We start from the raw sequence: 26123 nt of genomic DNA, 5'->3' as shown, positions 1-26123 counted from the left end.
AAAATTAAATGTCAGAAAATAAATCTACTGCTTATTTGAAATTCAGAGTAGGTGGTAAATCATTGCCTTTTTATTATGCACTTCTACTGCATTGAGTGGACCTTTAAATGCTAAAAGCTATGCATCTTAAAAATAATGGGAACAGAGCAAAGCTTCTAAAAAATAGATTTTTACACAACTTTATAATGTCACATTCTTTACCTTTAGTGTGATATAGAATAGCAGCCTTCAGGTCATTAGAACCCCATTCAAGGCCTCCGAGGTACCTCTTATCTTTGGCGGAGGTCTGTAAAGTGTTTGTCAAAGAGGTCCGAGGAGGAACTTCCATCTCGTAAACCTTAGCTTGAAACACTAAAGAAACCTGGCTAGAATCAGTCTTTTGCAGCTCAACTATTTGCTGTGGCTCTGAGGATAACCCAGTACACTCTACCCCAGACCCATGAGCCACTTTCAGAGAAGCACCATCTGGAACCTGAGGGCTAGTCCGTTTCTCCAGCTCATAGGCCTTGGGGAAAACTGGGCGTTCATTTCCTGAGGCAACTACTTCAGCACCCTGTGAAACCGATGTAATGGCGCCCTCCCAGGTAATTTGCCCACAGGTAGGTTTAGCCACTCCTGCCTCTGGGCCAGCACTAGGCTCGTTTATGAAAGATAATCCCCATTGGTTCTGAAATATTTCTCCTAGACTGTGTTGATTTGCCTGACCAGACAGATCTCCCTGTGTTGTGGTCGGCAGTGTTTGTTGCATATTTGAAGGGTACATAAAAAGGCTAGATTTCTTTTGATCACAAGGGGTTAGGGCAGAAGCTGCTTCTGTAGGGAAAGACTCTGCTCCCCCAGGCAGTGTGTGTGATACAGTACTAGCAGCAGTAGCCAAGAGAGGCTGGATAGCAGGGAGATATGAACTCAAATCGGCTCCTGCTAAAAGGGGACCATTGGGAAAGTTAACTGTTGATACAGATTTCATAGCAGACATGGGGACTTGGGAAACGCAGTTCAAATTTATTACTTCACCAGCCACTGGAGAGAAGGCTAGTGAAGATGAAGCAGAATTGTTCTGGGCTGCCTTGTTGAGGTTTTCTTTAACTTTGCTTGCATAACTTATTTTGGGAACGATTTTAGCACTACTGTTGTCCACTGGGAAAGCGGGAGGTGGTTTAAATAAAGTCCAAGAATCCTCCTTTGAAGAGGCAGCTGGGGAGACTTTCCCCTTAGGCCTGTCATCAAACTTTTTGCTTCCTAAGGGTTTAACATCAGAGTTTTTCCTCTGTACATCTGCAGAGTTTGGTTTACCCCTGCTTGCACCAGTCATACCAGAATCACATTTCCAGGAGGCTTTAGCATTATCCATTCTGCCTCCTCCCTTCTGGTCTACAAGTGGATCTGGTTTGGAACTCTCAGATTCCAGCTTGACATCAGTGTCCGTAGTTTTGTCCATTACAGAGTTGAAACCCCCAGCACCCTTGACATTGTTGCACCTATCTTTCCTCTTCTTGGGAGTAGCATATCCACTTTCAGAGCCACTACCATCATTTTCTGCACATTTGGACACATAACCGTTAGTTATATATCCAGAGTTGTTTGCCAGCAAACCATTTTGAAATGGCCCTACCTCGCCCTTATCTGTGCATTTAGTATCTTTCGTTTTGCTTTCATAAGACTTTTCATTCTTTTTGTCCATACTGTTTTTATGGAGAAGAGTTTTAGTTTTACTTCCCGCTTTTCCAAAATTGTGGGCTTTTACTTGCTGCTTGGGATTGATGTTTGTATCAACAACAACTTGCTGGTTGCCGTTGGATACCCTAGAAGCAGTCTGGTTTGCAGCTTTGTCGGAGCCCAGGGTCTTTGGAGGTGGGTATCTTTCTCCTGCTGTACCATTTAGCTCTCCATGTCCTAAAAAGAAAATGAAAATGTTAGTTTTGTGGAAGAGCAGGTGTAGATGACTTTATCAAGAGTTTTAATCTTGTATTAGATATAACATTTTATCTACTACATTTACAAATGACTGAACTTGTTCAACAGAAAGAAAAAAAAAGGTTGGAAAGCCAAGATTCTTTGATGCCATAACAAATTCTTCAAAAACAATTAATATACTTAAAGGGACATAAATGGTCAACAATGAAATGTGCATGATGAGTTAATTTAAGTTTGAAAAAAAAAACATTTTTTAAATATATCTATAACTATAAGCAAAAATGTATCTAGAAAAAGCTATTTCTGTTTCAGCTGTTTGAATATGCACCTGTATTCAAACACCACATCTGCTCCGAGAGTTGGCAGTGGCTTTTATGACATGATGAACACCAGTGTTTGAATTAGGGTGCATAGAGCGTAGGTAGAATATGCACATATGCTGTTGAAATAGTAAAAGCATTTTTGCTACTATAAATGTTTTGTAAAAATGTTTCAATTTAAAATAAATGCAGTTATATATATATATTTCAGTTTTTATCATTATGTCTCTTTAAGAACATAAAATGTTTTAAAAAAAAAAAAAAAAGTAGGTAGGTAGATTTTGAATCATACCATTAGAATAATGTAGGTTTAAAATTAACAGTATAAGTTGTTTACAAAAAAAATAAAAAATATCAACATTTTGTAGAACTGCAATTGTGAGACCCATCAGTGAATTATGATTAATTATAAGCACAATTAGCTTTTATCTAATGTACTATACAAAATAGGAATTTGAATTTTCAAACTAAATACGACAAAAAAAAAAGAAAGAAAATTAAAAAAAGTTGAGAAAACGTAATATTAATTACATCTTGCTTATCTTTTTGACACTTAGAATAATCTGTTACTTAAAATAAGCCCAGAAGCACCAATAGGTCAGTCAATATGCAGCAATGACATTACAATCTCATTCAAAATCAGTCTATACGTATATGGTTATTAAAGTGTGTTCATTTAGTAAAAACAAAAATGTTAAAACAGAAAAAAAACAGACCGTAAAAAAAAAACAAAAAAAAAAACAAAAAACAAAACACTGCAAACAATTTGTTTTCTTGCAAAAATATAATGTATGCTTTCATAATCAATTAATTTCTTTTTTTTTTTTGGTGGAGAGTTTACGATCCATTACTCTTGGGATTCAACTCCTGGTCACTAGGAGGCGGCAAAGTTTCCCAAAAACATCCAAGAGCACTTCATCCCTTTTAAGTCACCGGTATGCCAGTCTCACATATCACAAATTGTTTTGGAATTAGGTGCCTGCCGCCTTCACTTATGCCTGGAGGACCTTCCTACCAAAAGCCACTTCAGAGAAAGCATAAACATCAAAATGATGGACTTTTGTAAAAATATGTAGCAACGGACTAGGTTGCTGTCTTGCAAATTTGTTCAACAGAAACCCAATATTTAAAAGCCAAGAAAGTGTAAACTGATCTTGTAGAATGAGCTGTAATGCATTTTGGAGGAGACTTACCCGCCTCCGAGTAAGCCTTGTGATTCATACGTTTTAGCCAAGAAGCTTAAGTAACTGCAGTGGCCTTTTTGTAGACTGAGTAATGAATAAATAGATTAGAAGATTGCCTAAAATATTTTGTAGCTTGCAAGTAAAAACGTAAAAGCTCTAACATCCAAATTATGTAAAAGTCTTTCCATATTTTTCCTTACAATTTTGAGGATTAGGACAAAGAGAAGGGACACTAAATTTCCCAATTGATGTTATCAGAAGACATAACGTTTGTTTAAAAAAAAAAAGGCAAATTTAAGATTGCCTTATCCAGGTGAAAGAAGAGATAAGGAGCATCACAAGAAAGAGAAGACAACTCTGAAATCCTTCTAGCAGATGATATTTCTAGAAGAATCAATACTTTCCATTATAACAGCTGTATGTCCAAACAGGGGAATCCTGTAAACCGCTTAGAACCAAATTTCAGTTCCAAGGAGGAGTGATTTGACTTGGTTACTGGTTTAATCCAGACTAAATCATGAACAAAATGTCTGGATTAAAAAAATAAAACAAAGCTGATATCTGACCCTTTAAACCTTTATCTAAGCCCTCATGTAAAAACTGAAGATTCTGGGAACTCTAAAATAATGCCAACTAAAACCATTTTTCCTCACACCAGGTAAGAAAAAAAACAAACAAAAAAAAAAACAAACAAGCAATTTTTATGATATATTTTCCTCCAAAAAAAAAATTTTTGGGCCTAAATTAAGGTTTTAATCACCTCATCTGAAAAAACTCTTAATTTAAAATTAGGCTTTTAACCTCCATGCCTTCAAGTTGAGAGACTCAAGATCTTGACGATAAAAAAGGGACCTTGAGATAGGTCTTGGGGGACAGCTGGACATCTGAACCAGTTCTGCGAGGCCAGGCTGGAGCAATCAAAATCAATGACGATTGCTCTTATTTGATCAGAGATATTACTCTGGGTAACAGAACTATTGGAGGAAAAAATATAAGCAAGATGAAATGACCAAAGAGCTGCTAGGACATCTACAAACTATGCCTAAGGGTCCCTTGACCTTGCAAAATATCTGGGAAGTTTGTTGTTCAAATGAGAACCCATCCGATTGCACACTTCATGATGTAAAGTCCATTCCCATTGATGAAGAGCTAGATGACGGATAATTTGCTTTCCAATGTTTTAGCCCTGGGATATGAATGGTAGAAACCGTGCAAAGACTTCTCTACCCAAGACAGAATATGTGAGACTACCAACTGCGAGTTCCCCCCTGGTAATTGACCACTGTAACACTGTCTGATTGGAACCAAAGTCCCTTCTTTCAAGAGAGCACACTGCTTGAGAGCCCTGAAGATAGTACAGAATTCCAGGATGTTTATTGGTAACCTCATATCCTGAAAAGGCCAAAACTCCCATACTGTAGCCCAACCCAGAGGAATGGAATTCTCTATCCGCCAGGACAGAGAATTCCATGTAGCTGGATCCAAAAGGATCCTTTGAGAAAGCTTAGAAGAGCCCTTGGAGCACTGATGAATTATGCATATATAAAGAGGTCTCATAAGAAACCAAGCAAATTGAATTGCATCTGATGAAGCAATCAGACCTAGAACTTCCATGCATAAAGCTACCGTAGGATTGGTTAGAGAATGAAGTTTAAACACTTGTTGACTGTAACTTTGATTGCATTTGATCTGTCAAGGAAAGTCTCAGTTATGGAGTCTATAATAACTCCTAGAAAGGAGGTTTGAGGAGATAAAGATCTCTTGTTGATACTCCGGCCATGATTGTGAAGAAACAAAAGCCTGTTGGAATGAGATACTGCTAAAGGTAAAGATGGATCCTGTCCCAATATATCGTCAAGGTAAACAGCCACTGACATACCCTGAATTCTTATTACTTAAACACTTTGTTAAAAATTATGGGAGACCATGGTCCTTTGAAACATGGGACAGAAGAAACCTTCCCCTTGGAGGCCTTGTTCTGAAGAATATTCTGTACCCTTGAGAAACTATATTTAGCAGCCAAGAATCCTGAACAGACTGAAACCAGGTCTTCTGAAAAAAGGCGTTATCTGCCCCTACCAGAAGAGGATCTGGACCGAGGCTAGACCTTTAAGCAAACTTAAGAGGTGGGAGGCTTTTTTGACTGTTTAGGCTTGGTGTGGAAGAGTCCTGCTTTTCAGAAGAGAACTTTTAGTTCCTTGATTGATGAAAGAAACTAAAACAATTGCTAAATCTAGTTTTTGACCTGAGGTAGAAAAGTTCCTTTACCTCCAGTTACTAAAGAGATAATAGCATCTAGACCAGGACCAAATGAGACCTTTCCATGGAAGAGATAAAAAGTCTCTATTTATTAATCATGTCAGCTAACAAAGATTTAAGCTACAAGGCTTCTCTTGTCAAGACTGATGACATAGTTTTAGCATTGATTTTAATAATGTCAATGATAGCATCACAGATTAAGACACTGGCTTACCTAAAACTTTTCCCAAAGTTTAACACTAGTAGCAGGTAAAGGAAACATCATTTTAAATGCAGAAGATGGGTTAAAAGGAAGACATGGTTTTGACTATTTGTTGGTAACAATTTCAGTAATTGCATCAGGGACTAGAAAAACCTCTGGAGTTTTGACAGAAGGTTTGAAAATTAAGTCCACTAGCAGATGTATTTTTCTTCATAAGCAGAGTGTTGGACTCCAAAGTACGTAAAACCTCTTTTAAGAGAGTACACAGGTGTTCAAGCATAAACATGAGAGTCAGATTCTGAATCCTGATCAGCTACTGACTCATGATCATCAGAAAGCAGTTCAACTTTAGAAGCCAAATCTGAGGAATTATAGTCTGATTAAGAAAGTAATTATTTAGCAGATCTGATATTAAGTGATTCAGAATGGCTAGATAGGAGGAAGCATAGCATGGCCGCCAACATCTCAGACACAGAGCGCACAAATTCTAGAGCAAAATGAGAGGAGCTTCCCCTTGTATTAAACAGAAAGAGGAAAAACTCCTTTAGAGAGACAAGGACAGCATTTGATTGGCTAATATGCATAAGGTTATCCATACATGAAGCACAAAACTGAGCTGGTGAAGAAAAAAAGCCTGCTTGCAAAAATTCACTTCAATTTACTATATAAGTGATCAGAAGATCTTCCCTCTTAAAGGATCTGAATTTAATGAAGCGGAACAGATCTAGCCTGCTCTATCATACAAAGACAGAAATATACCACAGGAATGCACTGTAAATATAGAAGTCAAATATTTTAACACTGACAGGGACTTAAACAAAAAAATTTAGAGAGTGAAATTAAAGGCATACTAAACCCATTTTTTTTCTTTCATGATTCAGATAGAGCATGAGCAACTTTTTAATTTACTCTTATCAATTTTTCTTCGTTGTCTTGCTATATTTATTTAAAAAGCAGGAATTTAAAGTTTAGGACCCAGCCCATTTTAGGTTCAGCACCTTGGATAGTGCTTGCTTATTGGTGGCTACATTTAGCAAACCAATAAGCCAGCATAACCCAGGTTCTGAACCCAAATTGTTTTCTTCTTTCATGATTCAGATAGAGCATGCAATTTTAAGCAACTTTCTCATTTACTCCCATTATAATTTTTTCTTCATTCTCTTGCTATTTTTATTTGAAAAGCAAGAATGTAAGTTTAGAAGCCGGCCTATTTTTGGTTCACAACCTGCTTTGTCCTTGCTGATTGAGCGTCTGAACCAAAAATGTACTGGCTCCTTAGCTTAGATGCCTTCTTTTTAAAAAAAAAAAGATAGCAAGAAAACAAAGAAAAATTGATAATAGGAGTAAATTAGAAAGTAGCTTAAAATTGCATGCTCTATCTGAACCATGAAAGAAAAAAAAATGGATTTAGTGTCCCTTTAAGCATTACATTCCTTCTTTTTAAATAAAAATAGCAAGAGAACAAAGAAATCAACAATAGGAGAAAATTAGAAAGTTGCTTAAAAATACATTCTCTATCTGAATCATTAAAGAAAAAAAATTGGGTTTATAATCCCTTTAGGTAGCAGAGCAAATAACAAGGACCCCTTTTAAATTACTATATACACATAAATATTAGCAAGGATAATAAACTTTTCCAGCTCTTGAAAATGTTTGAAATCTTACCCCCTCCACAGCATAAGCAGAGCAGCGGAGAGAAAAGACTTGCAGGAGCTCTTAGACTTCAGCAGAGCTAGCAAATGAGCAGAAAGGTGAGAATTTGTGGGTGGGAAAAAATAAATAAATTAACTAACACACTGCCAACTAGACACTAACAGACCCTTTCAGGAATATAAAGAGCTAAACCAAATACGGGAGCACATCTTCATCGTGCATCGCATACAAAAAAACTGCACAGTGTACCAGAGGGTGCTAATCCAATACAGGAGCACGGGAAGGCAGCACACAACAGATTAAAAATTAGCATTAGCGTAGCGCACTATACAAAACTGAAGCTATACATTAAAGTTAAAGATTTTTTTTTATTTTATTTTTTTTAATCAGTACTACCTCTCAAATAATGTCAAAATATAGTCAGGAAAGTGTGAAAATAATAAAAAGGGTCCTTTAAACTCTCCATACCCCACATCTAGACTAACCCCAAGGCAGAACATAGAGTGATCTGAGATGTCATCGCAGAAAATGCAGCCTGTCTGCAGAAAGACAGGAACTGTTAGCACTTTAACTTTTCAGTGCTGCTCCACATTAGGCTGTTCTTTTTAAACAGAGCTGTTCTCTGGCTGCATTGTATAAGTTTTCCTTAACACAGTGCATCCAGAGCAAAGTGCTGTTTGAAGACAACAGTCAAATATGCAGTAGTGCTGCAAAGCAGCAGTGCATTGATTGTTGTCTGGCTCTGAGATTTTTGCAAGCTCGTTTCCTAGCTTTTCAGTCTGCAAAACTGTTTTCCTCTGAATGTAAGAAGTTTGTATGAGCAATGCACCTTTTTTATTACTACATTTCTATATTAGACTAAGAGAAAAGGAAACAAATTAATTCAAGAGACATTTTACAATTACTTTTTTTGTCTGCAGCTAAATTTGCAATGCAATTTTCAACTACTGCACTAGATTATACAACTTTAAATATTGCTTTATTCTCCAGTTAACCAACACATTGCATTTCATCTGGTGCTTTAGTGTAACCGACAAATTTACAATTTTATTTTATTTAAAAATGACCTGCAGAAAAAAATTCACTAAAAAAAAAATCTCATTGCAGAAAGGGAAAAAAAGTTCTGTCTCTGGGGACTAAGTGAAAAATAAATTCTAGTGTTAAAGAGACGGTATAAAAAAAATGGCAAGTAATAGACACTACTATAAAGAAGAATATGCACAGATACAGTTATAAAAATCCAGTATAAAACCTTTTAAACATACTTAGAAGCTCCCAGTTTAGCACTGTTGATTAGATTTGCTGGAACACCCACTCAAAGGGGCTGGGAAACTAGAAAGAGCAGACACTCCCCCCTCCTCTGTATATGAAAAGACAGATTAGATAAACAAGAGCCAGCAGCTCCTATAAAAAATTGGATCATCTACAAAACACTTATGCAAAAAAAAAAAAAATCTAATGTCCAATGTCCCTTTAATGTGGCAATACTACACCGTCTGCAAGAAATTATGCGTGTGTGTCCCCAGGACTATGGTGTAGCATGACTTGCTAATAGCCTGTGGGCTAAGTGAGTGCAAAATTAGAAATGTATATACTTACCAGAGCTGCACTCATTTTACCGTGCTTGACAGATGAATATCCCAAGAATAGATGATTAAGGGATAATCTCCCAAAATGTTGCTTGTATATCTTTATACCTCCGTGTGAAATTAAGTTTCAATAAAAACTGCTTAAAATACATGGTGTTGTGCACTCATATATACTTTTTACCTACATTTTACTTTTTACATACTTTTTTTAATCTGTGATGTATAAATCTTATAAAGTTAGAATTAATCAGGGGCCATCTAACTTCGAGTAATAGAGTATGCCTAAATGACAAACAAAAAAATTATATCTTTTTTCACCCATGACTTGGAGATATCCAGAGCATCTAACTGAATAGGGTTTAAACAACTTTATTACCAGGTCTTAAACAGGGTAAAATTAAAAAGGGACAGTTCACCCCAAAATGTTCTCCCCTTTAAATTGTTCCTAATAATCCATTTTACCTGCTGGAGTGTATTAAATTGTTTACAAGTAGCTCCTTTGCCCCTATTTTGGCATTTGAAATAGCCGATTTAGCCTGTGGTATCCCAACCTATACTAAAAGTTTTTATACTGGAGTATATTCTATTGAACAGCCTAAATAAACACAGCCAGCAGAAGAAGTTACACTCTCAGTGGGGTGCAGGATAGTTAAAAGGGACATTATACACTATTTTTTTCTTTGCATAATTGTTTTGTAGATCATCTGTTTATATAGCCCATAAAGTTTCATTTTTTCTTTAAAATGAATAGTTATTCTTAAATAACATTTCTCTGATTATCAGACTTCTAACCAAGCCCCAAAGTTTTATGAGAATACCGTCAGCTACCTTCTCCAGCTTGCTCCTGTTTGTGTAAAGGGTCTTTTCATATGCAAAAGAAAGGGGAGGGGGGAGTGTCTTATTACCCACTTACAGTGGGCTTTCCAGCTACCTTTTCAACAGAGCTAAACTGAGAGCTTCTAAGTTTTCAAACAGTTTTATACTGGATTTTTATATCAGTATCTGTGCATCTTATTCTTTATAGTAGTCTCTATTAAATGCAGTTATATGAAAATGAGTGAATACTGTCCCTTTAAGAATTAAAATGCTAATTTTTCATTGTTCTAAGTATTGAGCTTTGGTTTTCCAGACAAATATAAGATAAGGAAGCCCGTGTGTGTGTGTGTGTACAGAAAGTGATAAAATAATAAAATCTGATATTACCTGAAGCTCAACCCATTGTAATAGGCTGTGGTTTAAAAGCACAAAACAGCTACTTCATATACACAAATAACAAAGATAAGATAGGGCACATACATTATATATACACTGTACAACTTCAAAAAAACAGCATACACAGCTCATTCAATATATGGCACTTGTACCTATTAACATACAATTATATCAAAAAAATCAGGTACGTCCTCAGTGTGAATGATGGCTGCACTCCTCTTCACAGAAGATACTGGATAAACTGTAAAATAGAAGAAAGAGAGGGGCGCCTCATGTGTAGTATCACCAAACCAAAAAAGCCAAAAACTTATGCACTCGAGCCAAATTGGTACTCACATTTGAAATAAGCACCGCAATGTGCTAATAGAAGCAGACTGACACAATATGGTGTGTCAGTACACCCACTCCAGGATATCCCCGGCAGGTGCGTCTGTTATGGAGAGTCAAGACAACAAAGGAAACCACATGTGCAGATCAACCAAATAGATGGAACAATGGAGAATTATGCCAAATGGGTACTCACAATGTCCAATAGCACACCTATGTGCTGGTAGATGCAGACTGATAATTTTAGGTTCGGACGTATCAGCTCACCCACTCCAGGTGTTGCCAACTATATGATCCAAAAACAGGATAAATGCACAAACAGCCCAATATTGGGCAATGAGAGGTAAGGTAGAAACCACTATACTTGTGTTATAGTAAAAAAACATTTTTATTAAAAAACTGAAAACAAAAATTTAAATATTAAAAGAATTTAACAACAAAGTAGTGGTCAAGGGGGTAATCCCCTCTAATATAACGCGTTTCTCAGCGCTGAAGGGCTGTTTCCTCAGCCCTTCAGTGCCAAGAAACGCGTTGCATTAGAGGGGATTACCCCCTCGACCACTACTTGTTATTATATTCTTTTAAATTTTTTATTTAAATTTTTGTTTTCAGTTTTTTAAAGGTACAGTCTACACCAGAATTTTTATTGTTTTAAAAGATAGATAATCCCTTTATTACCCATTTCCCAGTTTTGCATAACTAACACAGTTATAATAATATACTTTTAACCTCTGTGATTATCTTGTATCTAAGCCTCTGCAAACTGCCCGTTTTTTAGTTCTTTTGACAGACTTGCAGTCTAACCAATCAGTGCCTGCTCCCAGATAACTTCTTGTGCACGAGCACAGTGTTATCTATATGAAATACGTGAACTAACACCCTCTAGTGGTGAAAAACTGTTAAAATGCAATCTGAAAGAGGTGGGCTTCAAGGTCTAAGAAATTAGCATATGAACCTCCTAGGTTAAGCTTTCAACTAAGAATACCAAAAGAACAAAGCAAAATTGGTGATAAAAGCAAATTGGAAAATTGTTCAAAATTACATGTTCTATCTGAATCATGAAAGTTTATTTTGGCCTAGACTGTCCCTTTAATAAAAAATGTTTTTTTACTATAACACAAGTATAGTGGTTTCTACCGTACCTCTCATTGCCCAATATTGGGCTGTTTGTGCATTTATCCTGTTTTTCGACCATATCGTTGGCAACACCTGGAGTGGGTGAGCTGATATGCCCGAACCTAAAATTATCAGTCTGCATCTACCAGCACATAGGTGTGCTATTGGACATTGTGAGTACCCATTTGGCATAATTATCTCCATTGTTCCATCTATTTGGTTGATCTGCACATGTGGTTTCCTTTGTTGTCTTGACTCTCCATGATAGACACACCTGCCGGGGATATCCTGGAGTGGGTGTACTGACACACCATATTGTGTCAGTCTGCTTCTATTAGCACATTGGGGTGCTTATTTCAAATGTGAGTACCAATTTGGCTCAAGTGCATAAGCTTAGGCTATTTTGGTTTGGTGATTCTACACGAGGCGCCCCTCTCTTCTAATATACACAAACCTGAAAATGCAATTTCTCATAAATGTTATACTCTGCAGCTGGTATAACAAGTCATTGAAAATAAATTAATATAAAAACAAATGTTAGTTTACTGTCCCTTTAAAATTACTTGACTAAGTCATCATATCTAAAACAATATTATAATCTTAGCAGTACTATTAGATCATCTTAAAGAGATATTACGTAGCTGGTGCAAAACAATGTTAAAAAAAACAAAAGCTTGAATAAAAACGCATAAAAGCTGCTTCTAGAAAATGCAAAATATATAAGACTTCTAAAGAATGGAGAAGTCGAAGCAGACTAACCATCAGTAAAATCAGACTTGGCAAAGTCCTCATAAACATAACAGTTAGTATGCCCTGAAGAAAATTAAAAAAAAAAAAAAAAAAACCCATATGGTATAATAAATTGAAGTAGGCAATAATCAACCTAATGTACAGGTCGTGTCCTACTGCTGTAAGTTTGATACATATTTAATCATCCATATCGACCTATATGAGCATTAAGGTGCAATTAATTTATCTGTACCCCTTAGCTGGATAAAACGACTTGCCTTGTACTTCTGTTCCTACAGTCCAGGGAGAAAAGTCTACAGGACAAGCATCTCCAAATTTATAGGCAAACTCCATGTGACGTTTTGGGTATTTCACTGGGTAGGGTGAGCAATCAAGCATCCCTTCAATTTGCAGAGATCTTCTCACACTTGTATGGAGTTTGGGGCATGAACGATCAGTGACTCCAACTGCTGGCCGTTCTCTTTGTTAGGCCATATCACTGTGTTAGCCACCATCTCTCTCAGATTGTTACTCTCCTGACCCGCTGTCATACAAGGGGCTACGTCGCTGTCAAGTGGATCAGATAGCTGCTTGTCCGGCTCCGACTCTCCAACCTGATGCCCTCCTCCAATATAGAAAGGTAGAGAGCAATTAACAATAACTTCCGTTTGCTAGTCTGATGAATTTGCTAGTCTGACAGAACACCCCCAGTCCACTTTTGCACTAAACAAAATTTGGAGGATGCAAGATGCCAAAAAAGGTAGGACGTTCCATGGCATCTTAAGTTTTGTGTACAATATGTATAACGAAAAATTTTAAAAGGGAAACTCAAGTCAAAATTAACTTTCGTTATTCAGTTACAGCATGCAGTTATAAGACACTTTCCAATTTACTTCCATTATCAAATTTTGCACAGTCTTCTTATATTCACACTTTCTGGGGAACAAGATCCTTCTGAGCATGTGCACAAGCTCACAGGGTATGCTTATACTAGTCTGTGATTGGCTGATGTCTGTCACATGATACAGGGGGGCGGAAAATGGGAGAAAAAAAATAAATTTGTCAGAAATTCAAAGTAAGTGCTATTGCATTGTCTTGTTATTATGTACTTGTTAATTATGTAATTCTACTGCATTGGGTGGTACTTTAAGTGACCGCTCATACTACTTTTTCTTTGTTATATTGATGCAATACTTTTAAAAGGGACAATGAACCGATTTCCCCTTAATGCGTTTCCAATGACATGTTATTCCAGCAGCAAAGTATAAAATGATTGAGACGTTACTCCTTTAGCTTTATTTTTTATACAAAATAGCTAGTTTTGTTCATTGACACCACAACCCATTAGAATGGACTGAGCTTCCAGAAAAATCGTACTTCTTTCTCTCATCTTTGTCTGTATACCAAAGCCCAATACTTAGGCCCTGATATTCAAAACCTCTCCACTCTGGTGATATATTCTAAAATGATCATCCAGCATTGTGAGATCCCAAGTGAAATATTCAAAAGGCAGAATTTTGCTTTGCTTCTCCAAGGGGCACTCAAACTTTGCACTTTCTATTTTGTATCTCATTTTGTATTCAGCAGTGTACTTAGGAATGCGATTTTTCAAATTCTGATTATGCCTTCACAGTTTGTATAACTTTATCAAATTAAGATCATAAATTTGTGTGTGTGTGTGTGTGTATATATATATATATATATATATATATAAAAATAAATAAATATATATAAAATATAATATATTAGATTGCACTTTTTCAGTTTTAATTTAAATAAAAGACATGCAAACTGTCAGGTTCAGTTTCCCAGAGGGCGTCATTACTTTCTATGGGCCAGATAACCAAACATACTTTAGTTTGGAGAGAGAATATAGTGCGGACTTCACGTGAGCAAAACTCACTGAAATTTCTAATAAAAGGGGAGTAACGTGGAAATCCCAAAAAGATGCCTTCCATAGAAAGTAATTAAGCTCTCAGGGATACAAAAATTTATATAGAAGAGAGACGGTAACTGGAGAACCCCTGGGGCTGCTACAAAGGGGCCGAATTATCAATCTCCAAATGGAGCTTGATGCCCGCCCCCGTTTCCATGCAAGCTTTCAGGCTCGCCGGAAAAAGTAGTTATGAAAGACTGCTGCTCCATAACTTGTCCGTCTGCTCCGAGGCTGTCGACATCAATTCGCCTGATACTATACGATCAGGCTTATTGACACCCCCTGCTAGCGGCCGGTTGGCCGCGAATCTGCAGGGGGCGGCATTGCACAAACAGTTCACAAGAACTGCTTGTGCAATGATAAATGCCGACAGCATAAGCATTTATCGATGTGCGGCGAACATGATACACTGCAATTTAACTTGTTTTTGTCTATATTTTATTATATATTACTTTTCTGGTCGTTAAAATAAGTGTATTGTGAATTTTGAGCAAACTTCACCTGCATACAGCTGACGAGACAAATCAGTGAAACCAGCTTGTTTAAAATGCTTAGAAAATTTTCACAAGACTTGTGAGAGAGCTTTAGACATAATCTCCAGGGAACTGCCCTGTCCCTCCCACTTTCTGAAACTGTTTAAATGTATTAAAATATAAATGAGAAAGTGCAAAGCTTAAAGGGCCACTGTAAGTAAATATTTTCTATGCCTGTTACTAACTAACTACCCCAAATACGCTTTTTATCAATAGCATTTCATTAACATATCTCTACCGTATATCAGAAATCTTGTCTGCAAATTTAATTGTTTTCCAAACCCACTCTGTGGGTATCCTTTGCTCTGTACCAATCCGTTTACAATACCTAGGTTTCAAAATGGCGCTTTAAACACAATTTCATTGGTTTAAGTATTTTGAACACACAGTGCTGAAAATAGTGGGCAGGATAACGTGACATCATCGGGGAATAAAAGATATAACTTTTATAACGTTATGAAACTTTGTTTTGGAGAAAATACAGGTCAGTAGGTTTTAATTAATGTTTATTAACTTTAATATGTTAGTTGTTTGGCTTAAAAATTATAACAGAAAGTAATCCTTTAAATGCAATAATACTGAAAGGATCGAATCTGAAATTTATAGTAATATAAAATGCAATGCACAAAGATTAAGTGTAAAAAAAAAACTCTTGTATCATGCAGTGCTATATTAAACTGGGCTTGTCTCTGCTTTACATAAATAAATGAGAGATATCGCCGTGCTGGAGAGTTCCACCCTTTTGAAAATTCAGTGAATTCAGCCTTTGTGAAGTCTAAACTACAATTTCTCTGCAAGCTGGTGAATCTTTAAATATCAGGGCCACAGAGAGAACAATTGAAAATTATAGTTTTATTATTTAGCTCTCCTACCTACGAATGGAAGTGTAATTTCTTCTGATTGCTATATTTATACAGCTTTTCTATAGCCAATACTTGAAGTAAATGTAGTGTGCTCCCAAGCTGGGTTAAGTTGTTGGCTGCTTTGGCCAGTGCGGAACATGCTACATTTAGTTCAACTGCACTTAAAAAAACAAAACAAAAAAACACAAGAGCAGAAGAGGATGACGAAGGTACGTAAACTTTAGAGGGTTAAGCCTTTAATTATTAATTTATTTTTTATTTATTTTTTTACAGGTACCGCTAGATTAAGGTTACAATTGTGCAAATAGTGCAGAATTATGAAAAATGAACTACATTTACTGTTCCTTTAACTATTGAACTATTCATTTATAGGTGGGGATACAAAGCAAAGGCAGGTATTTACAATACCAAAACAAAGATAGAGGCGTTATTTGTAAAGAAAATACATTCCAGCAAGTAAAATAGATAACTGCGAACAAATTAAAGGGGAGAACATTTATACAGTACACTGTCCCTTTAAAACAATCAAAGAAATAAAAGGGACATTAAACTGCTGAGCACAACTAGAGTAGCAAGTTACTACTTACCATACTATTGTTTTTCCTTCTGGGTCTGCAGCTGCCTTCAAATGTAATTCTCTTATTTTAACCCTTTACAAAGTATTAACTAGTGAAGCTCAGCATCTTAACACTGGGTGCCGCCATTTTGGAGTTTATATTTGTTATGTCACTTTAAACTGTGCAAATAAACTGCAAAAATGTGGCACTATTATGTGAGTTAACTAAAGTGAAAAGTACAGCTATCAAAAAGCCGGTAACATTACAGTTCTGTGTAAGGGCAATGCTTCTATCACAGGATACAACCATATGCACGCTAAAAGATGGCAGGGCCTTGTATAAAATGCAGAGCTTTACCAGCTGGATGCTGTAGGGAGTTTAAATAAGAAAATAACGTTTTAGAGCTGCAGGTACAGGAGGGAAAACAATTGCATTGTGTGTGTATATATAATATACACACACATACATACATGCATAGTGCAACCTGCACTGCTACTGTAGTTGTACACAGCGGTTTAAGGGCTAGATTTATCATGCCCCTACGGCTGCAAGTTCTCACAAGAACTTGCTCGCCGTGATTTAGCAAGCAGCGGTCACCAGACCGCTGCTTCCCTAAGCTCTTCGCCACCTCTAAGGTGGCGAAATTCAATCTCCTCGGTCGAGTCCGGCCGAGGAGATTGACAGCTCCTGCCCGCGCGTGATTGGCTGTGCGCGGGCAGGAATGCACGCGAGCGCAAAATTGCGCTCGTGTGCAATGCCGAATACTTGCGGGTATTTTCGCCCCGCCACAGGCAAGCTGAGGCTTACAGGGGCGGGTATACGCACCCCTGTACGCCTCAGCGTTAATAAATCTAGCCCTAAATGTTTAAATAGTGGGAAGGGCTTGGGGTACATGTATTCAAATAACTTACATTCCATTTACCCATTTTTTTTTTTTTTTACAAATGCCATGTAACAAGTCATCAGATCGTTTGACACATAAAATACCAAGTCTAAGTCAGTTACATCCAAGTACCCTTCCATAAATTTCTGCAGGGCAATTGAATTGTTACATAAGCACTTTGTTGACAAAATGATACATCAAAATAAGTAACAATAATCTAGTGTTTTTATGACCAGCCACATAAAATATATATCCAGTCAAATAAGGTTGTTCAATATTTTCATTTATGTTCCTTTAAGTAATTCTTAGATATCCATTCATGTGTAAAAAAAATTAAAAGCGACCTAATTAATCAGCTTTCAATTAAGAATAGTTCATACTGGAAAGTTGTGTAATTATTTACTAATAAATATCACTAGGCAGTAACACTGTTCAGGTATGGACAAGGAATCATAATTTAAGGCCACCTAATTAAAAAGGTTTCAATTAAGAATAATATGAGATTGAAAGTAGTGGTATAAGACTGCTTGTGTAACTACACAGCGCCTTCCCCCCCCCCCCCCCCCCAAGACCGCGCCAGACCTTCACGCGAGACCCCGGCTTCAATTGTAGAGACTAGGCCGCGACGAACAGCTGACTGACTGGGGGAGGAGAATGTACGTGGCGGGGTAGAAACAGACGACAGTAATGAAGGGAGGGGGGTAAAATAAATAAAATGGGTAGAATACTAGAATTACAGGAATATAAATCTGCACCTCCCCGGTATACAGCAGCGCCACGCCCGCAGGTTCTTACACAAATTATAACACCGGGAATAGTTTAAAGACAGACAGTTGACTACAACAAGGTCACGGAATGGGGCCCTTCAATCAAGGAACCTAGATGCAAATATTGCTGGACAGTACAACGTGGTTCAGAGTAGCCACTTACTGCACCGGGCTGAATTTAGCATGATATGCAACATACACTCCATGAATTGATTTAACCCAGAATGTCGTTACATGGTAACATAATCCAACGGGGCGGTGCTTTACCTCTCAAGACCTTGGATGGGGAACTGGCAACTCACAGCTATAACATAACTAATATATAATTGAAAAAGGCCGCCATAATAGATATAACCAGAAACAGTACGTTACAACATATACATACAGCCTCTGCTCTCGGTACTATGTACCCAATAATAAGCCAAATATGGCGATCTGAGGTGAGGAATCCCGCCTTACATATGAGCACAATCACGGTCTCTTACATATTCAGGCCCCATGCGGCACCTTATACAATGTGTGGCCCTGTAGATGTACCTCGTGCTTTGTACTTAGGGCCTCATGGTCTCTGGTGGGCTAGGCCTGTCATGTATGTGTGTGTGATATATTTGTTCAACAAGGTTTTTATATCACACTAATCATTTTGACCTCTTGGCTGCCGAGAGGGTTTGCAGCCTATTACATAGCCCCCTGTAGCTACCAAGGTGTTAATGCAGACTGGAGCAGCAGTGACAGGTATAGGTTAATGATTTTATAGACTTAATATGAATCAAAATAATGAAACACTCCTAATATGCACATTATACTGAATGTAGATTGTACTTATGTAAATACATTAGTTTGTCATGCGATACACATACCACCGTTACAATATATCTGGTATGCATGTTGCCATTTTTAAAATAAAATATTATTAACCCATTATTAATGCCATTTGCCCTGTTACAGGTATACTTTCAAATCTAATAAGCTTCAGTGATTGCTATGTCAATACACACTGATTAAATGTCTATAAAGTTAAGGTTGATGTCGCACCTAAACAGAACTGTCAACCTATTACGTCTTGTGGAACCCTTAAAATAGAGGTCCCCATATTCTATAATAACCTAAACAGTTTGCCAATCTTCTGCCCCCAACAGTACTTTTCTACCCCTCCATCTTTGCAATGCCCTTTGCCACCCTGGTGATCCCTCCCTTAACCCCTTTTCCTCCCTCCAGACCCGGACCTGTTTTCTTCTGGTGTGTTTCCTGGTGCTGTAGGGCGTGTTTCTGTTCATGTTTCAGAGGCTTGGACTGGGGTTTGGCGCTGCCTTCTGCTCCATGCTGCAGTTTGGGGGTCTGCTGGTAATTGTGGTGGTACTGCTGCTGGCCTTGTGTACAATAGTAATAGTAGCTGTGAGAGGAAGGAGAATGGTGATGGTGCTGCCCAGGCTGCTCCTCCATTGAAAGTGTCTGGGCTCCCTCTGTGCTGGATGCAGAGCACAGAGCCCCTTTCTGGATGTGAGTGTGCAGATGTGCCTCTTAACACTACAGCAAGCCGGTTGGCTTAGGGACTTTCTAGAAACGATTGACTGTCTCTCTCCAGCAATCAGGCATCTCCAAGTACCTTTTTGCTCCTCCCACAGCCCCCTCAAAGCCTCCACCCCCAACTCCCCCCCCCTCCCTTTCCACACTGCATCCCCTCCTTTCCTCCCTGCACAACTTTGCTTCTGCAACCTCACAGGGCTGGGCTTCAACGTCAGCAGTATGGCTCTCCCCTTCTGTGCAACAGCACTTTCTACACAATACTGGAAAGAATCATACAGTTACAGGTCTTGTAAAGCAGATTCCACCGCAGCAAGCTCATACTATACTTTGTAAAGATAGAGCACAGGTTACATAGGGAGATAAATGGATTATATATTATTCTCTCTTTAAATGGACTGCAGAAAATGTCAAGGGTGTTCTTACAGAATAAATATCTAAATAAAGGGGGCTATTTTATATGGTTTAGATAGTAGCAGTATTTGTTCATTGAGTAACTAGGCAACCAACAGAGGCATTGTTAGTTTATTTAAACATCTGTAACTTAGTAAAACTAATGATTTTGTTCCTATTATGTAGGATAGCTATTTCAGAAAATGTCCCTAATATTATAACATCATATAGAAACAAAAGCAATTACTTTGACAAAATGGATTCCCTTATTTTTTTATCCACATTATTGTTTTTGGTCCAAACCTCAAAACTACCACTTAAGCTAGTGACAACTTTATGACAAAGAATACAATTAATGCTGAATGATATTTAAAGGGGCATGGAATTACATATTGAACTTTAATTATTCAAATGGAACTTACAATTTCCACTAAAAAAAAAACAACTTTCCAATTTACTTTTATTATCATATTTCTTATTGTATTCTTTAAACTTTGCTCTTTGTTGTTAAAGTATATCCAGTCTCAGGAGTGTGCATATGTGTTGATCACTGTATGTGTTACATTGCTACATATATTATTGCAAAAACTACTGGTGCATGCTCCCAAACCCATCTAGATATGCTTTTTTTTTTGTGGAAAGGAGCTACATTTCAACAAAGGATACTAAGAAAGACACACATTTGATAATACAAATTAAATTAGAAAGTCTTTATAAAAGCTTTACAAAACTTGCTGCTAATTTTGATTTATGTGTCCCTTTAAAGGGACAGTCAAGTCCAAAAAAAATTTCATGATTTAAATAGGGCATGTAATTTCAAACAACTTCCTAATTTACTTTTATCACCAATTTTGCTTTGTTCTCTTGGGGTTCTTAGTTGGAAGCTAAACCTAGGAGGTTCATATGCTAATTTCTTAGACCTTGAAGACTGCCTCTAATTTGAATGCATTTTGACCACTAGAGGGCATTAGTTCATATGTTTCATATAGATAACATTGAGCTCATGCACGTGAAGTGACCTAGGAATGAGCACTGATTGGCTAAAATGCAAGTCTGATAAAAGAACTGAAATAAAGGGGCAGTCAGCAGAAGCTTAGATACAAGGTAATTACAGAGGTAAAAAGTATATTAATATAACCAAGTTGGTTATGCAAAACTAGGGAATGGGTAATAAAGGGATTTTCTTTCTTTTTAAACAACTAAACTTCTGCTGTTGACTGTCCCTTTAATGATGGTAGTGTGACATCCTTTACTTAGACTATATTATTATAAAATATATAGGATGAGAATGTCAGACTGTTTAATGTTTTGTTTTGTACTGATTCTATCTTAAAAAGTAAAATCCAGCCTGAATATCATCATGTAATTGTTCACTGTTTGAGGCTCTGGTAAACCTGGATGTGTTTTTTTTTCCAGTTGTTATCAGATCACAACTGAGCTGTATCTGATCTCTAGTTGTACTGGGAAATTAAAGTTGGATTACCCTATACATATATGGTAGACCTTAACCTTACTAATCATTTGCATAGAAGCACACTGGTTGACATAAAGTATTTTTGTTTTAGTCTATTTTTAGGTTTTCAATAATATTAGTTTTTTGTATGTATATTTTATTGTATTTTAAATATTTTTATATTCTAAAGAAGGGGTTATTGCATTCATATAAATACGGTAGTTCTAGTATGACTAATCGATTTATACCAAAAATAGTTTTCTAGATTTCTGCTTACTCAAAGGGAGACAATTTTCACTGGTTGCCATACTAGTTTGTGTCTCTTGGAAAATTAAAACTCCCCAGAAGTCTTTGAGACTCATCTTTTCCATACATATACCCACCACTTTTTGGCTATCCAGCTTATGTACAGCAAGGATGGACTACACACCTTAAATGTATTTTTAAAGATTATAGATTGAATGATGGAACAGCAATTTATAATTTAAAATCACATGAATTGTGAATTGTCCTAAAAGTTAACTCCCTTAAAAGACAACAGATATACCCCCGCTTATACAGCAGGGTTAGGGACCGTAGTCCCCGCTGGTAATAAAGGCAGTTTTTAGTTTTCTTTTCACTTGCCAGTGTGTTTAAAAACTTGAAAACATGTTTGAACTAACATATATTAGCCGTGCCAACTCCTCCTACGTTTAGTTTTAGCACAGCACTGTATTCAATTGATAGTCAATAAATACTGTACCTGTAAAATAGTAACAATTTCCTGTAGTAAAATTTGCCAGACTATGGGGGGCGGAGCCGGCACTAGGAATGAAATGGCCGCACACTAGGTGAGCTCCGGTGCTCCAGCCTGACAAGTACACCTAAAAATTACGCCCGACCAAATGAATGGACTAGGATAACATCCCTAATGAACCGGGCACAAGACTGAGAAAGATTACACAGCTGATCTGTGAGCGGATCGAGTGGACACGCTGCGCAAGCCTCACAATGTGCATCGCAGTTACGGATCACAATAACAAGTTGTGAACAACCAGATAGTTAGCAAAAAATACCCATCTACACTGACCTCGAAGCCGGATGGAGATTGTGGGGTAAGACAGCCACTGACACATTCCCAAGCAAGCTCCGATATTTATAGGAGGAGTCCCTAGATCTCAGTCCTAAAATGCAGAGCGCCATCTTAGCGCTACACACGCACTTTTTAAATCCAGCCCTCTGTTTTCAATGGGCTGAGTAGAAAACAAGAGATATAAGGGGCAGTGACAGGCGGTAATAGCCCTGCTTAAACAGACAAAGTACCCGGTTCAGGGGGAGAGTGTTAATTAAGGACGTAAAGTTGAGAAAAGAACATTAATGGGGTCGGTATCTAGCATTGTTTGCATAGTGTACTAAGAAAGCATGCAGATCAAATGTGTTAGATAATGAAGTTTTGTGCGGCATCACCTCAGGCTTAGTATTGCCCAGTAATGAACTGCTGAGTAGCATGGAGATTGGGCCAGATAGCCCATTTATGTTCACTAAATTGAAAATAACAAAGCATTGTCTCAAGGATACATAAAATGGAAACCTGGGTTGGCATCTACCCACTTTGATCCAAATTGACTTGATTTCCTACCAAGCTATCTGAATCACAGGAGTTATATCGCTGAGGCTTCATACATGTAACCTTGTCAATAAAAGTGCATCTTCATAACCTTTTCTTATCTCTATCTGGGTAGTGACATCCTGGGCTGACCTGTTATAACTTAATACAGAGACTTTTACCAAACAAGGGAAACATATTGTATACCACCACACGGCGTGGCAAATAGAGCCTTTATTACAGAGGAACTTAGTATCAATAATTAACAAGATGTCGCCTAGAAAAAACCCGCAAAAAAGTAAACAAAGTAAAAATGGTAATAAAGGGACTCCATCAATGGACACGTTTTTCAAAACTACTGTTATATCACCACCAAAAGAGAATCCCACTACCCCACCAGGTTCTCAACACTCATCTAGTTCCTCAGAATCTGGTTCAGATGGAGAAGACACCATGGGTATCAGTTCCACAATCAGTATTATCCTCCATCCCTTCAAAAAAGGACTTCCTCATCACTCATTACACAAGTAAAACAATGCATTAAGGACGAGATTTCGGACCTAAAGAAAGACATCACAGAAATTGGCAATAGGGGTAAACACACTGGAAGAAAAGGTGCTAGATCAGGATAACGCATATCGTCAGTGATATGCACAGTTGGAACAACAAGATCAAACAATTCACCAGCTGGAGGATAAACTAGAGGGACCTAGAGAACAGGTCCAGAAGACAAAATATCAGAATACGTGGTATTCAGAATCTGTAGATGCTTCTATCCTCCAGGAGTACCTACAATCCTTGTTCTCACAACTTAAAGACCCCGACGGACAACAATGTAGTAGGAATAGACAGGGCTCATCGGGGCCTTGAGACCAAAACCCCCTGAAATGGCACCCCCCAGAGACGTGATAGCGAAAATCACCAACTACCACCAGATGAAAGAACATCTCATGACAGCGGCAAGAGAAAAGCGTCCCATACAAAAAGATGGAGTCACCCTGCAATTCTTCGCTGATTTATCAGCCAGGACCATAGCCAGGAGAAAGGAACTCTCCCCGCTCACAAAACATCTACAAGAAAGAAACATAAATTATAGATGGGGCCTTCCCCATCCAACTTATAGTCATATGGAAAATAGGAGAGCAAGCTGTTCCTCGCCTGCAGAGATTGAGGATTGCTGCAAGAAACTCGAAATTCCACCACGACCAATGGACATGGATACAAGCAAAAGGCAAAGACTCACCCCGATTAACAAGAATCCACATACTTCCCCACTACAGCAACGCACAGAATGGCAGACGGTTCGAAGCAAAAGATCAAAGACACCGTCATCATTGGACTTTAGGGCCCAGTTAGGGGCTGAACGATCTACTCACCAGCTCTGTATCCTTTGAGAACTTGGTAAACAGGAATGGGTAAGAACACTAAATAGTCAAATCAAAAGAGACAATGCTATCTGGACAGATCGAATCTTGATTAATTGTTCAAAATATGGCATATTTGAAGGTAAACATAGGGTCACAGAGAATGTTTTAGTGATATCTGTACTTAGAAGGATGGTGGATCTCCATTAGGGATTTCCTAGCCAATTCCCTCTATTATTCTTATAGAAAAAAGTTGTTGTTTTTATGTTGATTATGTTAACAATGTTGTTTCCAGTGTTTTTTCTTTTTTTTGTTCCTTTTGTTAGAGTGTTTTCAGGAATTGTTCTGCAAGAAAGTAACACCAAGCAGTGGGGTGGGGAGATCCACAGGCATAGTAATGAGAATTGTGAAGGTAAGGATATGACAGACACCTGTATTAATTTTTATCACACAAAATGTGAAAGGATTTAACACTCCACACAAAAGATCTTTAGCCCTTAGAGATTTGTCACAAAAAGGAGGGGATATCATTGGTATTCAAGAGGACCATTTTAGGAGAAAATTCCATTCCCAAATACCTACATAATAGTTTTGCACAACAATTATCATAGTGCACACAACAAAAAAAAAATTAATGGGGTAAGCATTCTTATTCGTAATTCAATCCCCTTCAAAATGTTAGAGCAGAAAAGGACACTGAAGGTAGTATTTCTAGCTGTTAGCGGAATACTCTATAACAAATTAGTAACGCTTGTCAATATTTACGCCCTAATCACAAGCAGGCAGTTTTTTTAAATCTCTGCTACCGCAAATACAAGACATACAAAAGGCCAGCTAATAGTTCTGGGAGATTTTAATGTACCTATAAACCCTAAATTGGACAGCTCGAACTCAAACATACATGTACCCAAAAATTCACTCAAATCTATATGGAACCTTACCAGAATCCTGGGGTTGCATGATACATGGAGGGTCTCCAATTCGGATAGGAGAGACTATACTTTCTTTTCAAATCGAACAAATCTTATTTAGGATTGATTATATTTTCTTAGACCACTAACATTATCTTATGCAAATTCCTCGATCATCACAACACACAGCATGGTCTGACCATTCCATGGTCAAGTGCTCATTAGTTGGCCTTCAGCCCCTGTAAGAGACTTTAATGGAGACTTGACGAGTCTCTACTACTAGACCCTGTAGTGAACAAGATCGTAGAGTCAGAGATCCGAGATTTTTTCCATAATAACCCCCAAGAAGATATGATGCCATCAACGGTATGGGAAGCTCACAAGAGCTACATAAGAGGAATATTGATCAAAATTAGAGCTAATAAAATAAAACAGCAGAGAGAGGATATACCAACACATATCCAGGGGAAATCACATATCTAGATTATCTACACAAACTTCAGCCACAAAATAAAGATGTACTTCACCAATTGCATTTCTATAGAGCTAAAATGATGTCTCACCTACATATAAAAGCTCAAAACGACAGCATTTAAACTTAAACAAAAATTTTATTGTGAGGCGGGTAAACCAGGTCGCCGGCTGGCACGAACACTTAAAAATAAGCAAGCGAAAACTATATACACTCAATCAACAATGCTAGAGGTGAGAAGGTGGAAGACTCCAAGCAGATAGCAGAAGTCTTCAAAAAATATTATCACTCATTATATAATTTGTTCCCTAACAGGTCAACTTCAGATCATAAAAGATAGGTGCGTTAGGTATCTTAATAACATACAGGTTCCGACA

General features: G+C 37.5%; 1 protein-coding gene across 2 annotated transcripts in view; it reads right to left on the bottom strand.

The window, feature by feature from the left end:
- NUFIP2 (nuclear FMR1 interacting protein 2) overlaps positions 1-19615 on the bottom strand; it is an 87548-nt gene extending 67933 nt beyond the window's left edge. For both annotated transcript variants that reach the window (XM_053706163.1, XM_053706164.1), the window contains exons 1-2: positions 19271-19615; positions 202-1893 (exon numbers count right to left, since the gene is read on the bottom strand). In XM_053706163.1, the coding sequence (XP_053562138.1) occupies positions 202-1893; positions 19271-19487 (1909 nt within the window). In that variant the 5' untranslated portion in view covers positions 19488-19615. The remainder of the gene's footprint in view (positions 1-201; positions 1894-19270) is intronic.
- Between the last annotated feature and the right edge of the window lie 6508 nt (positions 19616-26123).

This window comes from Bombina bombina, chromosome 3 (assembly GCF_027579735.1).
Source record: "Bombina bombina isolate aBomBom1 chromosome 3, aBomBom1.pri, whole genome shotgun sequence".
NCBI lineage: Eukaryota > Metazoa > Chordata > Amphibia > Anura > Bombinatoridae > Bombina > Bombina bombina.
The sequence above is the reverse complement of the archived record's forward strand: the minus strand, read 5'-3'. Positions and strand labels throughout refer to the sequence as shown.